This window comes from Peromyscus maniculatus, chromosome 23 (assembly GCF_049852395.1).
Source record: "Peromyscus maniculatus bairdii isolate BWxNUB_F1_BW_parent chromosome 23, HU_Pman_BW_mat_3.1, whole genome shotgun sequence".
Classification (NCBI taxonomy): domain Eukaryota; kingdom Metazoa; phylum Chordata; class Mammalia; order Rodentia; family Cricetidae; genus Peromyscus; species Peromyscus maniculatus.
In genome coordinates this window covers 38,793,146-38,810,858 of record NC_134874.1, presented here as the reverse complement: position 1 = coordinate 38,810,858, position 17,713 = coordinate 38,793,146, and the positions used below count along the sequence as shown (strand labels likewise).

The following is a 17,713-nucleotide window of genomic DNA, read 5'->3' as shown; positions in this document are numbered from 1 at the left end:
ATGCTTATTACCCTCACAATGCCCCAAGACGGATACCCTTGTTGTCTTAGTAGGGTAGGGGGAAAAAAAAAAGACAATCCTCACAATGGAGTGTCATTTCAAAACTTAAAAAAGGAAATCGCTGGCACCCGGGCGGAAACCCTGGAGACGGAAATTGCGGAGCACTCTGGGTCCTCAGTTGGCAACCCACGCGGGAGGTAGGGTCCGGCTGCCCCTGGCCGCGGGGCCTTTAAGGGGCGTGGCGGGGGGCGTGGCCCCGGCGGTCGCCCGCTCTCCCAGGCTGCCCCGCGCGCGCGACGGCAGTTCGGCCACGTCCCTGGCCACGTCGCGCCCGCTCCCGCCATCTTCCACCGCTTCCTCTCTCCGGGGCTGTCGCCGCGTCCTGAGTCGCCGCCGCTGCCGAGCTCCGGGGCCGCCGCGCCGCGCCGACCGCCGCCGCTATGAACATCTTCCGGCTAACTGGGGACCTGTCCCACCTGGCGGCCATCGTCATCCTGCTGCTGAAGATCTGGAAGACGCGCTCCTGTGCGGGTGAGCGGTCGCCAGGGCGAGGCGCGAGGGGGCAGGACCGCACGGAAGGACCCATTCGGCCCTCGGCCGCTCAGAGGCTGGCGCGGGGCTCGCCACGGCTAGACACACCCACCTCGGCCGGCCCGGCGGGCATTGGCACCCCTCAGGGTGTGCACGCGGGTCGGGGGTGCCCATCGCAGCCCTGGGCCCCCGGATCTGCGCTTGGTCCGCCCGCGAACTTGATCCGTCCGGGTGCAGAGCGCTAGCGCAACTGCCCTCCCCCCCTTCCTCCCTCCCCAGGTCCTGCTGGATCTGAAAAGTTTAGGACGGGGTGTGTGGGGTTCTAGTAGGCGTGTCCCTCTCTTTGGGCTTCTGGGGGCTCCTCTGAGCCCCCAGGAATCAATGGGAAACTTGCTCGAGGAGGACGGGTAGGACTGCGGGCCAGCAGGGCCTGACGTGGCAGCCAGGCCACCCGCGAAGGTGGGGCCGGCTGGAGGAAGAGGGCATCCTGCTGTTCATCCTGTTCTTTTTAAGGACTGGAGCAGGGGATGGGTTATGGGAGGCAGAATGGTGTCAGGTCAGGCCTGTGCCCACAGTGAAGTGGGCTGCACTCAAATCTTAGGGTCCAGGATCTCACCCATCATAAAGAGATGTGAGTCTTTTAAGTGAGTCGCTTGGCAGTTTCATGCTACCTCGAGAAGCAAGCTGGTTTTTTCATTCTTGAGTGTGGCCATCTAATAACTGGTTCCCTTAAGCTGCAAGCGCTGGGTACCACTGAGGTCTCCTCTGTGTTCTCATCTACTTAACTGGCTCCACGTCACCAGTGAGTTGGCCCTGTCCCTCCCTCCAAGTACATGCATATTTCATTGGAGTATTGCAGAGAGGCAGTAGAGTGAACTCCCCCCCCCCCACACACACACAGTAGCTGTGAATTTCTGCATTTCATTAAATCTTAAGACTCTTCTAAGTTTTAGATAATTTCTTGGTGAATGTGATGGTGCTTGCCTGTAATCCCAGCACTTGAGAGGTGGAAGCCTGAGGATCAGGAATTCAAAATCAGCATGGACTATATGAGACCCCCGCCTCCAAAACCAACCTCTCCCCAAAATATATTCTTATAACACATTCTTAAAATACTGTCCTTAAACTTAATGCTATGGCCCCCCAATGAAATAACAGTGTAAACTCAAATTTAATTTTTTTCAGAGACAGCAGAAGATAGGAGTCCTAGAGGGCCTGGGTGACAGAGACGCCACCTATCTGGTTTATGAATAAACACCTCCTCATCTAAGTTAACACCACCCCTTTGACTCAGCTGTCTGAAGGTCTCATCTCTCTCCCTGAACATAGTTGAGATCCAGGAAGTAAGCACAACCAAAAAAGACCTTTGATCAATCAAAGTGAATGTTACAAAGTCCTGTACTGAAACATCTCATCTGACTCGGAGGTGGCCTGAGAGGCTGATTGCATGATTTGTGATGACAGCAGATTAATGGCTGCGATTGTGATAGGTGTGCATTCGGTAGTCAGCATAGTGTTTTCTATGGCTCATCTCAGGCAGTCCTTAAAAAACCATGTGGCAGGTCCCCATGTGGGCAGCGGGGAACCGAGTCTCAGGGAGGGAAGCACAGTTAGGATGGAGCCAGGATTGAATCGTAAGCAGTAATTCGTTATTTGGAGTTTAAATTAGCATTTGCTTTGTCCTACACAGTTTTAATTATTAATTTTTTATGTGCATATGTGTGTGTGTGTGTGTGTGTGTGTGTGTGTGTTTGCCACAAGTGTTCAGAAACCCTTGGAGACAGAAGAGGGTGTCAGGTCCTCTGGAACTGAAGTTCCAGGCAGTTATAAGCCACCATGTTGTTGCTGGAAGCCGAACCTAGGTTCTCTGCGAGAGCAGCACGTGCTCTTAACCATTGAGCTGTCTCTCCCACCCCCTGTAAGTAGAATTCTTAAGGGAACCTTGAGTAACAAGGAAAAGGAACGGGATGCTATTTAATATCCATTGTTTTCCTGGGAGATGAGAGCATTAAGGAGAACAAAGTGTTCCAGCTGCAGTGCCAAGATAAGGTAAGTGGGCAAGCTCAGTTCAAGAGTGTTTCCCAAGGAGCCCGTGGACATCATTGAACCGTCCTTACTCCTGGACTCAGGGTCCTCTTCATTCTGCTATATAAAATTTTCGGGCCTCTCAAAAATGAAAATCACCAAGATCATTTATTGTGCATTAAACACTGACTTATCCTAGCTGCTCTGTTATTCAGTTGTTTAGCAACTTCTGAGAGAGGAAGAACTTGATCAGAGTTTCTCAGATATCTGAAACCTGAGCCATGTCCATCCAGGCAGTGGTTCTCAGCTTGAAAATCGGAGCTCATTTTAGGATTTCAATACCAGTGCTGAACACTCCAGCAACTCCTAAATCACAGGACATTTTTCCCTAAGGGGAGGATGAGGCAGGCTAGTAAGTGGGACATTCAGGTTTTCAAGTATTCAGAAAACTTTGAATCCTCCTGCTTCAGCCTCCCAAGAGCTAGGATTGCAGGTGTGTATCACCATTCAGGCTCTAAGGGCCTGTTTCATAGAGGGGAGCAGTGAGCTGATCTTGCTTGAATGTAAATCTGTGGCTGCATCTGTTGTCACTACATGGGGAAATGAAGTGTAGAGAGTGTCTCGTGTTCTGAACTGCCAGGCATCTTGATGGATGGCCAAGTTGTCTCTCAGATTGCCACTTTTTCCCCTAAGCCCTCATCTAGAGTACCTTGGGAGAAGAAGCTGTAATATTTACCTATCTATGGTGCTGGAGTTTGAACCCAGGACCTCGATGAAGTCAAGCAAGTGCTCTACCTCCTGAGCCAAATCCATGTCCCAAAGCTGTGTGTTTAGGTGAAGCGCTTTCTAGCTAAGTTCCCTAAGCTGATAATCACTATCAGTGTTGAGCACTGAGTTTAAATGACTGGTGGAGTCCTGAAATGAGGGACCTCCAGCCTGCCTCCTTTGTTTACTCCTTTTCTCCTAGCCACTCTGTAGGTTATAAACTTTTCAACCTATCACATTTGACAGGCGCAACTGTCCTTGTATGCCACATAACCAAATAGTTTATTTACTTGAAGCAAATAGAAAGCTCTTTTCTTTTTTCTTTTTGCTGGTATTGGGGATTGAACCTAGGACCTCATGACCTTGTGCATGCTGGTCAAGCTCTCTACTACTGGGCTCTATCCCCCAGTGGTAACGCTTGTTGTTGTTGACACTGAAAATTTGAAGATTTGTATCACATTCCTAGCTCCCTCTTAGAGCTGTTCCCTCTGTTCCTCTGAGGGCTCGTTTCTCAGTAGTCATGTCCTACATTGATTGACCTCTCTGTGTGCACAGCACCTAGACAACTCAGCAGCAGATGGCAGCAAAGTTTCCACTCCCCAGCTGCGATGGCAGAACCCTTGGTTCCATCTCTGCATCTTACGAACTGTGTGTGTGTGTGTGTGTGTGTGTGTGTGTGTGTGTGTGTGTGTCAGGGCATGCTGTTAATCCTGGCAAGAGGACTAGGAGTTCAAAGCCGTGTTTGACTATGAAGAGTCTCGAGAGAATACAAAAGATGCTGCAGTGGGAGAACGCTTGTCTAGCGTGTCTGAGGCCTGGGTTTGAGCCTTAACTTCACACAAAGAAAGGTGCAGGTCAGGTGAGGTGGTAAATCGTGTGAAGAGGGATAGACATGGATGTCAAGCCACCAGGGCAATAACCTCTGTGAGTGTGAAGTGGAAGGAGAGACCCCCAAGGACACCTCCTGGGACTTCCAAACGGGAGCATAGCAACTGCTGAGGGAAGAGTGCTAATGCAGCCAAAGATAGCCTTGAACTTCTTACTTTTGCCTCCACCTCAGAGTTCTAGAGTCACAGGTAGATGCTGTCATGCCCAGTTTATGAAGTGCTGAGCTTTGTGCTTGCCAGCCAAGCACTCTATCACTGAGCCACATCTCCAGCCACAAAACACTGTAAACAGAGATGTTTGTGTAGAATTTACAACAAAAACTATAAACAGGCTGGAGAGATGGCTTGTCCTCACTTGCTGCTATTCAGTTCTCAGCAGCCATATTGGATGGCTCCAGGGGATCTGATGCCCTCTTCTGTCTTCCCTGTGTATCCACACACATAAGTAGAATCTAGAAAATAAAAATAAGTAGAAAATATAAACATCTATTTAAAAAATCCATGCGAAAATTTTTAAATAATTCAAATGTGGTCTCATAAATTAATGCCCACACTGAACGTTGTGAAGACATTAAACAGGATGGAACCAGACGTGTATATTCTTAGAAGAAAAAGATGATTCCAAGATACGCCTTCAAACAGCAGGTTGTAAAACACAAGGTTACTTTTTTTTTTTTTTTTTTTTTTTTTTTTTTTGTGATATATATTTTTTATTTTACAATACCATTCAGTTCTACATATCAGCCGTGGGTTCCCCTATTCTCCCCCCTCCCACGCCCTCCCCTTACCCCCAGCCCACCCTCCATTCCCACCTCCTCCAGGACAAGTCCTCCCCCGAGGACTGTGATCAACTTGGTAGACTCAGTCCAGGGAGGTCCAGTCCCTTCCTCCCAGACTAAGCCAAGTGTCCCTGCATAAGTTCCTGGTTTCAAACAGCCAACTCATGGAATGAGCACAGGACTTGGTCCCACTGCCTAGATGCCTCCCAAACTGATCAAGCCAATCAACTGTCTCACCTATTCAGAGGGCCTGATCCAGCTGGGAGCCCCTCAGCCTTTGGTTCATAGTTCATAACACAAGGTTACTTTAAAGGGTAAAAATGCGTGTGGTACACATACAAACACAAACGGAAAGAGAACTTTAAGGGCTGGAGACCTGGCTCAGCAGTTAAGAGCACCTGCTGTTCTTGCAGAGGATTTGTGTTCACTCCCCAGCATCTACCTGGGGGCTAACAATGATCTGTAACTCCAGTTCCAGAACCTCTGACTACTTCTGGTGTCTCCACAGGCACCAGGCACACAAATGGTGTACATACATGCATGCAGCCAGACACTCATACACATAAAACTCAATTTTTTTTTAAAGGGAGGGACCCTAAAACAACTCACACAGTTACACTTTAAATGGAGATGGGAGGGCTCTTTAAAAGAGTGGGACCGGGGCTGGAGAAATGGCTTAGAGGTTAAGAGTACTGACTGCTCTTCCAGAGGTCCTGAGTTCAATTCCCAGCAACCACATGGTGGCTCACAACCACCTGTAATAAGGTGTGGTGCCCTCTTCTGGTCATACATGCTGTATACATAATAAATAAATAAATCTTTAAAAAAAAAAAAAAAAAAAAGAGTGGGACTGGAGGGGCTGGAGAGATGGCTCAGAGGTTAAGAGCACTGGCTGCTCTTCCAGAGGTCCTGAGTTCAATTCCCAGGAACTACATGGTAGCTCATAACCATCTATAATGAGATCCGATGCCCTCTTCTGGTGGATAGGGATGCATACAGACAGAATACTATATACATAATAAATAAATAAATCTTTTTTTAGAGGAGTGGGACTGGAGAGGTGGCTGTCATTGAGAGCACTTCTTGCTTTTCTAGAGGACTCTGGTTTGGGTCTGATAGCCTCTTCTGGCCTCTGCAGGCACCTGCACCCACAAAGACATGCATAATTAAAAGTAATGAAGATAAATCTTTTCAAAGAGAGAAGACCTTACACTCATTCTGTATATTTTAGCCCATTGAAAAATTTTAAGAATTGGCATGTATTTTTTTTAAATGTTAACTATTTCTCAAGTGTTCACCATAGCATATATACTATAGAGCACTTTCCTCCATCTTTTCAGCATTCCCAACAAGTTGGTGTAATCTGTGTTTGACAAGCTCAGAGAATGGAATTAGGATAGCATATAATAGATGTGGCCAGGGCTAGAGAGATGGCTCAGTGGTTAAGAGCACTGACTGTTCTTCCAGAGGTCCTGAGTTCAATTCCTAGCAACCACATGGTGGCTCACAACCATCCATAATGAGATCTGTTGCTCTCTTCTGGCCTGCAGGCATACATGCAGATAGAACACTGCATACACAATAAATAAATAAAAATAAGTAAATAAATAAATAAAAAATAAGTCTGGCCTTACACAGCACCTCAACTGAGTTTGATCCTAGACCCTCTGGTTCTAAAACTACCTCCCTTCCTGTTGAGACTCTAACACATGCTAGACAGTATACTAGTGAGCTACACTCCCTGCCCTTGGGTTTTTTGAGACAAGAAGATCCTGCCATGTAGCCCAAGCTGGCTTTAAACTCTGACTCCTGCCTCAGCTTCCTGATTATAGATAGGCTGGGATTACAGGCGTCTGCCATGCCTGGCTGTGAGGCTGTTCATAAGTGTTGAGTTGTGGAGTCCAGGGAAAGGTCGTGAGTTTTAAAAGAATGTCCAAGCTGGGTGTGATGGTGCACATTTGTAATTCCAGCACTTGGAGAGCTGGAGGCAAGAGGATGAGGAGTTCAAGGCCAGCTTTGACTCCACAGCAGATTCAAGGTCAGCTTGGGCTATTTGTCCCCACCAAAAGAAAAACTTGTGTTTTAGAGTATCCAGATCCTTTCTGCGACTCTTAGGAGTGCAGTCTTTCCGGGTGGCCTGACCCACGTACTTGACAGCATCCCTGCTGTTACTAGAATCTCCTTTATTTGGATAAGGCTTCTGTTCTGTAAACCAGTAGGAATGTCAGAAAGCCAACTTTGAACCTTCACTGTAATTTAAAGTCCTGTGGGCTCAAGTGTGGAGATGTGGGCTTTTGTAAACCTTACTGAGCTCTGTGGAGAAAGACAGGAATGAGCAATGCTCATTTGAAGAGGATTAAATGTAGCTGTCAGATGCATTGGCTGCCAGGGTGTCAGTCTGAAGTGCCGACAGCGAGTGCTCTGTGAGTGCTTGGTGTGTGGTCACCGTGAAATTTTTTGATCCAAGATCAGGTTGGTGTTGCCTGAGATGTAGCTCAGTAGCAAGGTGCTTGCTCAACATGAGACCCTCAGGACTGCAGGAAGGCAGGTAGACAGACAGACAGACATGATGACTGACGCCTAGCACTGCAGATCCATCCATAGACAGATTCCATCCCACCCCTACCCCCAGGTGATTCTTGCCTACCCCTCCTGCCTTTAGCTTGAGATTGCTTCCTTCTGTGAGATGAGACACCTTTCAGTGGTAAAGAGGAAAGCTGTAACTTGCTAGTCAGGCTTCAGGCCAGGGAGAATGGTTGCCACATCCTGTAAGCATCCAAGGTTGCCAGATGGTAGTTCCTGCGTGCATTCTGTAACTCCAGTTCCAGGGACTCTGACTGCTTCTGGCCTCCACCGGCACCAGGCACACATGTGGTGCACATACACACATCGCACATACCACCTGGCTTCTCCTTTGCCCAGTGCTCACTCAGGGAGAATCTCATCCTCCGGCTTTAGTAAATTAGGGCAGAGCATAGAGCACATTATCTTTTTACTGACCTAGAGACACGGTAGGACTCCATTTCTGAAAATTTCATCCAGAATAGCACACAATGAGACTGTCTCATGACATGAAGAGAAAATGAGTTCTGGTCTAGTGCACAGCACAGGAAATACTAAATGGAATGAGGCACAACTTTCACACTAGAGTTCTGTGTCTGTTGGAGGTTTTGGAGGGTACTGGAACCAGATCATCAGAGTTGTGTGAGTGTGAGGCCAGAGGACAATCTTGGGTGCCGTTGCCTTCCACCTTGTTTGAGCTTCCTTCTTGTTCTCCATAAGTCAGGCTAGCTCGTCTGTGAGCCTCCAGGGATTCTTGTGTCTCTACTTCCCATCTTAGTAGAAGTGCTGTGATCACAAATGCCTGCTACTGTCCCTGCCTTTTCGTGGGTTCTGGGGGGTCCTGTCACTTTCGTGGTTCATCTGTTGAGCCAGCTCCACACTGTGTCTTACAATGTCTGTGGGGAAGCCAGGGTAGCAGCTGGCATGAGGTGCCTGATGAATGAGTCATCAGCACTGAGGCAGGTGGTCAGATTCTGATGGCAGTCACCTTCCAGTTGTCAGAAATTGCTCAGTCTGCCACATCCTGAAATTCACACAGCCATGTGGGCAGATGTAGGTCTCCCCCATGTGAGCTGTGGCTGTCCTACTCTGCAGGGGGATCCGTTTTTATTTTGTCTCCCTGTGTAACCCAGGCAGGCCTGGATCTCAGTCTTCCTGCTTCAGCTTCCCAAGTGTTGGGAATTCAGGCATGTGCCAGCCCAGCCAGCCTTAGGTATCAGGCAGATGCTAGGCATGTGAGGATAAAGAAGGTGTGATGCTGAGTAGCAAGCAGTGGGCTGTTGGAGCTCCGTCCTTGGAAGGTACACATCTTGGTGTATTGGTGGTAGTGTGACAAAGTCACTTTCCTAGATTCATCCACCAGAGCAGGACCGGTTAGGAGAGCCGAAAAGGGATGTTAGAAGAAAGAAGAGCTTCATCTTCTCTGATTTAATGAGCTGTCGCCAGGCCTGGCCCTTTAACCCCAAGTGCTCTCTCCCTGTCTGCGCACTTGCTGCCCAGGGTGGTCTCAGGAGCCAGATTCTCCCCAGGGCTGTCCTAACTCTCACCTTTTGTTTCTTCAGGCATTTCTGGGAAAAGCCAGCTTCTGTTTGCACTGGTCTTCACAACTCGATACCTGGATCTTTTTACTTCATTCATTTCACTATATAATACATCTATGAAGGTATGGTATGACATCAGCTCCAGTGCATTTATCCACCATGTGCACACCGTGGGAACTATTAGCATTGTTTCATTGTTGTTGTTGTTTTTTAATTTAAAATCTCCAAGAATAATAGATACCCTATTCTTTTAAAAATGTTTCAATTTCAATGTGTGTATATATAAATGCAGGCAAGCACATGCTGTAGTGCCTGTGTGGCGGCCAGAGGACATTTTTGGGAATAAGTTCTCTCCTTCCATCCAACTCAGGTTGTCAGGCTCAGTTGGCAAGGGCTTTTTACCTGCTGAGCCATCTCACTGGTGTGTGTGTCTGTCTGTCTGTCTGTGTGTGTCTGTGTGACTGTCTCTGTAGAGGGGTGAACTTTCAGTTAGAGTCACCCCGTTGCACTCTCTCGCCCCCCTTCTGCTTTCATGTCTTTTTGCTTTTTTTATTGATCTTGTAGTGCTGGGAATTGACTCATGCTCTTCAAGCACTTTACAGCATTCTTCTCAGAATGTAGTTTAGGGCACCCCCACCCAACACTGTGTGTTTGAAAGCATCTTGATAAATATAAGTTAAAGTGGGCATGCAGTATTTGGGTTTATGATCTTTGCTAAAAAAACAATCTTGAGAACCAGTGAGGTGGCTCATTGGATAAGGAGACTTGCCACCAACCTGACAACTTGAGTTCAATCCTGGGGACTCACATGGTGGAAGAAGAGAACCAACTCCCACAAGTTGTCCCTAACTGCCACACACACATACACAAATGCATATATCATATAAATAAATGGTTAAAAAATTAAAGGAAAAACAAGTTTGAGTCACCTATAATCATTTTGTTCTAAACTCTGGTAATCAGGAAATATTTGGCTGCCTTAAAAATGGCTAGGTTGGGCTGTAGACGGCTCAGTCTGTACACTGCTTCCATGTCATCATGAGGACCATAGTTTGATCCTCAGCACCCATGTAAGTTGGGTGTGGTGGCACTCACTTGTAATCCCTGCTCTAGGGAGATAGAGACAGGAGGATCCCCAGGGCTCAGAGTCCTGCCAGCCCAGCCTGATTGCTGAGCCCTTTGTCTCCAGACACCTTAGTTGGAGCGATGTCTCAGCAGTTAGGAACACAGACTGCTCTTGTAGAGGAACTGAGTTTGGTTCCCAGCACCCACATCAAGAGGCTCACAACCATCTGTAGTTTCAGGGGACCTGGCTTTTTTGTGGCTTCTGTCAGGTATCCCTATACATGTCATATACTTTCACAGACATACACATAAATTAAAATAACTCAAACACCCAAGGTTGACTTCTCTCCTGCACATAACAGGAACACAAACCTGGATGAACGCATATATACAGAATGACTAGGATTCTGCTTATCGTCTCAGTAAGATAAAACTGCAGGTACTGGGGATAGAAGAGTCAGAATCCGCTCTTCCTACTGAGTCCCATCTCTCAGCACAGTCCTGCTTGCTTGCTTGCTTATAGAGCCAGAGCCCAGCTGTGGGTCACAGGAAAGACCCTGAGAACCCCCCAGCTACAGTAAGCCTGGACTAGGGATGGTCCCGAGGGGGTGCAGTGTGGACTTGTGTGCTTTCCTTATTAACACATGTGTAGGGTTTAAAACAACACTTTGAATACATGCTGACTATTTACACACATAAATACATAATGGGGGGCTGGGAACTGTTTAGTGTCATTGTGGGTTTTTAAACTATGTAAGGGCTTGGTGATTACCCTCATCATAAGCCATTTGCTCCAATTGTTCCTAATTAAGTTTCTTAAGTTGTATTTCCTCAGGAGAAGGAGTAACAAGGCAGTGTGGTCTTATCCCAGCCATCTCTATTCAGGATTGAAATCTGCATTTTATTCTTAGGCCTGAGTGTCTGCAGTTTACAAATTGATATAATTTCAGAACACTAGGCTTTTCCTTGGGGCTGCATGACCTTTTACAGACGAAAGAACACAGGACTCAGTTGTGAGCCCTTGAGCAGCTCTGTTGCAGTGTGCCCAAAATTGCTGTCTTAGAGGCAGAAGTCAGGGGCTGGGGAGACGGCTCAGCAGTTAGGAGCATTTGCTGCTCTTGCATAAGACCGGAGTTCAGTACCCAGCACCCACAGCAGCCTGTGATTCTAGCTCCAGGGGCTCTGACTCCTTTTCTGGCCTTCGTAGACATACAAACATGTGCACATACATATACACATAAATGAAAAATAAAATAAAATTTGGAACTGGAGAGATGGCTCATCAATAAAGATGTTAAGTTCATACTGCTTTTAAAAAATTTAGATTTGCTGGGCAGCGGTGGTGCACACCTTTGATCCCAGCACTTGGGAGACAGAGGCAGGCGGATCTTTGAGTTCAAGGCCAGCCTGGTTTACAAAGTGAGTTCCAAGACTACCAGGATTATTACACAGAGAAACCCGGTCTAAAAAAAAAAACAAAAAATTGTTTTATTATTTTATATCTATGTTGTTTTGTCTGCATTTATGTGTGTACACCACATGTGTGCCTAGTACCCATGAGATCAGAAGAAGACATTGGAACCCCTGGGTCTGAAGTTATAGACAGTGGTAAGCTGCCATGTGGATACTGGGAATTGAACCCGGGTCCTCTGCAAGAGCAGCCAATGCTCTTAACAGCTTCTCAACTCATGCTGCTCTTGCAGAGGACACCAGTTCAGTTACCAGCACCCACATCATGTTGCCTGTAACTCTAGTTTCAGGAAATCCAGTACCTTCCAGTCTGCAGGCACCGCATTCAAGTGCACAGACCCACAGCCAGACACATAACAATTAAAATAAAATCTGCTTAAAAATAATAGTAAGGGCTGGAGAGATGGCTCAGTGGATTAGATCCCTTGTTGTCCTTGCAGAGGACCTGACGCCTATAACTCCAGTTCCAGGAACTTCAATCTATTCTGCTCTTGGAGGGCACTAGACAAGCATGTGGTGTACATATATACATGCAGGCAAAACATTCACAAAATAATTTTAAAATCTTAAAATAGTAATCTTAAACAAACAAAACTAACTTTTGGCTTACACTACCACACTGAATTTTATAGCAACAATCTGAATAATTATTGTTAAAGTAAACCAATGTTTTGCATTTTTTAAAATGTTTATTTATTTTGTGTATATCTGTGAGTGTACATGTGTGGGTGCACACATGGTACTGCCCAAGTGTGGGGGTCAGGATCCTTTAAGGAGTTGGTTCTCTCCTTTCAGCATGTATGTCCCAGAGATTGACCCCAAGTGCCTTTTCCCACTGAGCCATCTTTCTGGCCCCAAACAAAGAAGTGCACTTTAAGTAAAAGCCACTGGGGCAAAAGTTGAACCTGGATTACAGTGCTTATCTTATCTTTACAAAAAAGCTAGCCAAAGAAGTGTTGGACAGAAGTCCTTGGTCCAGAGCTGCAGTGAACTTCGAATCCTTTCCTCTCTAAAACTGCTGTGTTGTAGTTTAAGATGAGATTAAAAGCCTATTTCTCCGGAGTTTCTTACAGTTTTAAAATGTATGCTTAACATTGATCCAGCAACCTACTCCGAAGTATAAATGCAAGAAAAATGAAACTTACATTCACACAAAGGTAACCCATGTTCATAGCAGCTAATCACCATCTTCCAGCTGGAAACAGGACACTTCTCCTTTAACTGTGCGTGAGTAAGCAGATTGTGATGCACCTGTACATTAGACCTCTGCTCAGCACAGAGGAGGAAATGGGCCAGAGATAAGGCTTAGTGGATAAGAGTGCTTGCTGCTCAATTGTGAGGCCTGGAGTTCAAGTCCCAGCACCCACATTTGGCAGCTTACAATAGGTTTACAACAAGCTTTACAACAGGCTGTAACTCCAGCTTCAAGAGATCTGATACCCTCTTCTGGTCTCCAGGGGTACATGTGCACACATACACAGACATAAATAAAAAAATTTTTTTGATCTCTAAAAATGGGGGAAATTACTAACATATGTAGCAACTTTGGCCGGCTCTCAGACATACTGTGCCACCTGAAGATGCCAGATGCAAAATGCAATGTGTTATTTGACTTCACTCACGTGGCATTCTAGAAAAGGCAAAGAAGTAGTCTGAGTGTCGCCAGGGAGAGGTTTAAAGCTGACTATGGCGGTGCCGTGGTGTGTAGGAACAGTTGCAGTGTGCTCCTAACGTGGTGTCTCTCCTTTGCCTAGCTTATCTACATTGCCTGCTCCTACGCCACAGTGTACCTGATCTACATGAAATTTAAGGCCACCTATGATGGAAACCACGATACCTTCCGAGTGGAGTTTCTGGTGGTGCCTGTGGGAGGCCTCTCATTTCTAGTCAATCATGACTTCTCTCCTCTTGAGGTTGGTTAAGGGTATTTGGTGGTCACATCTGGTTCTCTGTTAACAGAAAATGGATTCTTGGTTTGTTTTTTTCCTTTGTTTTGCTGTTTGACAGACTTCTGGTACAAAATACACTGTTGTAACTAGATTGGTTTATCGGAATTAAACCACCCGGTACTTGGGTGTCTGCTGACAGTTTACTGCTGGATGTTTCCCCAAATTAAACATGGTGTTTAATCCCAGCAGAGGCAGGAGGATCTCTGTGAGTTCGAGGCCAGCCTGGGCTACAGAGTGAGTTCCAGGAAAGGCAAAACTGTAGATGTAACCAACCGTCTTATTAAATAAGAAACACAGAACCAATGTAAAAGAAGCCAAGAGGTCAGAGCTCAGAGCTAAAATCTTACCCTTCCTCCTGCGTGATCCTAGCTCTCCGAAAGAGAGCGATTTCCTGTGTGTAAGTCTTTTCATAGTATTTTGTTCTGCCTTCTCATTGGTTGTAAACCCAAACACATGACTGCCTCTTCACTGTCTGTATGTACAGCTGTAGCCCCCCAGGTCTTAAAGGCATATGTCTCCAATGCTGGCTGTATCCCTGAACACACAGAGATCTATGGGATTAAAGGCGTGTGCCACCACCGCCACACTCTTGCTATGGCTCTAATAGCTCTGACCCCCGGACAACTTTATTTATTAACATACAATCAAAATCACATTTCAGTACAATTAGAATACCACCACACAAAACTACACAGAGAAACCCTGTCTGGAAAAACAAAACAAAAAAAAAAAACAACAAAAACCATGGTGTTGTGGTACATGCCTGTCAGCCCAACATCTGGGAGGTGGAGGCAAGAGGATCAGGAGTCAAGGTCATTCTCAGCTACATAATGAGTTTGAGACCAATGTGAGCTACATAAGACCTTATCTCAATAAAAGAAAGCGGGGGATGAGAAGGACTGGGGGATATCTGTTAGAAAGTGTTGAGCACCTGAGTTTGAGCTCTAGAACCCACATGAAAAATGGAGGTGCAGTGGTGCATATAATCCCAAGTGTTAGGGAGGGGAGATAGTTGATTGCTGGGGCTCACTGGTGAGCCAGCCCAGTTTACGTACAAGACTAGTGAGAGACCCTGCCTCAAAAAAGAGGTGGATGGCACCTAAGGAATGACACCTGATGCTGTTCTCCAGTACTACAGACATCACACACACAGACACACACACACACACACACACACACACACACACACACACACGAGAGAGAGAGAGAGAGAGAGAGAGAGAGAGAGAGAGAGAGAGAGAGAGAGAGAGAGAGAGAGAGAGAGAGAGAGAATGCGAATGCAGGAGCTCCTTGACTTCTGACAGGGGTATGACCATTTATTGACCAACTCATTGCTAGTTAAAAATAAATGCTGGGCTGTGGTGGTGCATGCCTTCAGTTCCAGCACTTGGGTGGCAAAGGCAGGTGAATCTGAGTTCGAGACCAGCATGGTCTATAGAGTGAGTTCCAGGACAGCCAGGACTGTTACACAGAGAAACCCTGTCTTAAAAAGCCAAAAAGAAAAGAAAAGGAAAAACATTTAGTGTAGCTAGCTTACCAACCCAGCACGTGGTAGACTATTGTTTCCTGTCAGTGCAGACAATGCGCTGTGACTGAGTGGGATTTGCAGCTCTGCTCCTGCCCAGAATCATGGTACATCCTACCAGCCCAAACATGAAAATTTAGGTATGGTTTCTATTGCATGTGTGTTGCTTTCAGTCTGTTGGAAAGTTGAAGGATTGTAAGGCAGAGCCACCTGTAGTGGAAAAATAAGGTCCGTTGGGGGGAATCGGCAGAGACAGCGGAAGAAAGCAAGGTGGGTGGGGGCTCTGGATCTGAGCTGACCCACACAGTAACACCTTCCATGTGGATTTATGGTAGACAAGACGTGACAGTTCCCTTCCCAGCTCATCCTAGGTAGCTCATCCAACCTCTTAAATGGTGTTTGCCGTTCTGTGTTCTGTGTGGTGGCTGGTTGCTCCTCCCAGCTGACGCCAGCCTCCTGTCTTTCAGATCTTATGGACCTTCTCCATCTACCTGGAATCAGTAGCAATCCTTCCACAGCTCTTTATGATCAGCAAGACCGGCGAGGCTGAGACTATCACCACCCACTACCTCTTCTTCCTGGGCCTCTACCGTGCTCTGTACCTCGTCAACTGGATCTGGCGCTTCTACTTCGAGGGTTTCTTTGATCTCATTGCTGTGGTGGCTGGTGTCGTCCAGACCATTCTCTACTGCGACTTCTTTTACTTATACATTACAAAAGGTATGTCATGTCTGGCCTTCAGTTCATAGTTGCAGATTCTGTCAAGGGTTTGCTTGCCTAGCTCCCTTGAGACAGGGTTTCTCTGTGAAACAGTCCTGGCTGTCCTGGAAGTCACTCTGTAGACCAGGCTGGCCTCGAACTCACAGAGATCCACCTGCCTCTGCCTCCTGAGTGCTGGGATTAAAGGTGAGCACCGCCACCACCTAGCCTGGCTTTGTTTTGTTGTTGTTGTTTTTTCTATTGCTGTTATTTCCTTGTATGAGACGAGAACCAGAGAGAAGGAAACTGAACTTGTCCACACAGTGACCTCTTGTTTCTGTTCTTTTCCATCAAATCCTAGTTCTCAAGGGAAAGAAGCTCAGCCTGCCAGCGTAAGTGCCAAAGACCATCAGCAGCCTCTGTCCTTCAGGGTGCTCGGACAGATTCTCACCACAGCGAGGGTGCGGGATGCTCAGTGCAGAGAAGCAGAGATGGCTCCTCCTGTCGCAGCCGCTCCCTGGGGGCTCTGCAGGGATGCAGAGGAAGAGACCAGGAGGCTCTGTCCACTGCATCCTGCCTTATCTTTTTTATTACTATGTACAAAGAGTTTTTTACACAAAGAAACTTAATGCTGTGTTAATAAATTCAATGTGTAGATGAATTGGGGCAGTTCCAAAAGTGACAATTTTGTACAGAATAAGTACAAGCCTTTTTTATTTTTTGAAAATTCGTTGAGATGGTCGATTCTTTGTGTCTACAGTGAAATTATACTCCTTGACACTTGGTAGATTATTCAAACATCTGTCAAATTTCCATGCTATTTATTTTCTTTTTTCTTTTCTTTCTTTTTTCTTTTTCTTTTTCTTTTTTTTTTTTTTTTTTTTTGCCAAGAGATGAGTTGTGTTTGTCTCAAATCTGAGACACTGTGTTCCATTTGGTGTTTCTGCCCAAATCAGTCCTCAATGCCCTGGAAATCCTTCCCCAGATGTCAAAACACTACATACACTTCAGCTCCGGGAGGATGGCTGGCAAGTCCTACAGTTTTCATGATCAAAACTTGAGGTTCCCAGTGGAGACAGTGTCAGCTGATGCTCACCAAGCACTCACCCCTCATCCCTGCTAAGACATGGCAGCTTGAGTTCATCCAGAGGGTGTCCAGAGCCCACTACCCCCGGAGGTTCTGAGCCTCCTACTTCTGAATATGGAGAATGTCGGGGTTGGACAGCTCTTTTGGATGGAGGACTCTGCTCCTCTGAGGAATGGAACACAAATGGCTACCTGTCACTTTTAGTCACAAATTCGAAGGATCACTACAACCATGTCAGATTCAAATGTTCTTTTTCATATCGCTTTTGGTGATAAAAATGATTGACAATCTTTTCATTTGGCAACACCAATTACCATTTCTTACATTCTTTTTAGGTTTTTTTTTTTTTTTTTAAACTGGGCTCTTGCATGACCTATCTTGTGTTAACATCCTAAATAAACATTTTATTAAACAGAATGTGTGGTCTTTTCTATAAATTAGGCTTCTGAACACTCACGCAGCTCTACAAGGGGCTGGAGAGATGGCTCTGTGGTTAAGCACTTGCTGTTCTTAGAGTTCATTTCCCAGCACCCACATGATGGTTCATAACCATCTATAACTCCAGTTCTGGAGCAACTAACACTTTTCTGGGCCCCAAGCGTACATATGTGCAGGTATACATCTTCACACACACGTAAAAACTAATAATCTGGACGTCTTCCTGTGTTTTATGGGAAAAGTAGGATTTTTCATCATTGGTTTTGTTTTGTTTTTTTACTTGAATGTGTGACTGATACACCAAAAATATTAGAAGTATTGAATAATTATGCTGACTGCAAGAACAGAGTAGCTTTGCTTCCTACAATTAAAGTGGCTTGTGGAAGAAGA

The 17,713-nt window shown here is 46.2% G+C and overlaps 1 protein-coding gene and 1 long non-coding RNA gene across 2 annotated transcripts; both read left to right on the top strand.

Moving 5' to 3' along the window:
* The first annotated feature begins 287 nt into the window (after positions 1–287).
* Positions 288–17,302, top strand: Kdelr2 (KDEL endoplasmic reticulum protein retention receptor 2). Its single transcript, XM_006982648.4, has 5 exons — positions 288–531; positions 9,112–9,212; positions 13,380–13,538; positions 15,567–15,819; positions 16,160–17,302. The coding sequence occupies exons 1-5, from the start codon at positions 441–443 to the stop codon at positions 16,192–16,194; spliced, it is 639 nt and encodes a 212-aa protein (XP_006982710.1). The 5' UTR covers positions 288–440; the 3' UTR covers positions 16,195–17,302.
* LOC143270571 (uncharacterized) lies at positions 538–6,581 on the top strand. The gene is made up of 2 exons (XR_013047771.1): positions 538–4,868; positions 5,289–6,581. It is a non-coding gene; the product is annotated as an uncharacterized LOC143270571 (long non-coding RNA).
* Positions 17,303–17,713: the final 411 nt, after the last annotated feature.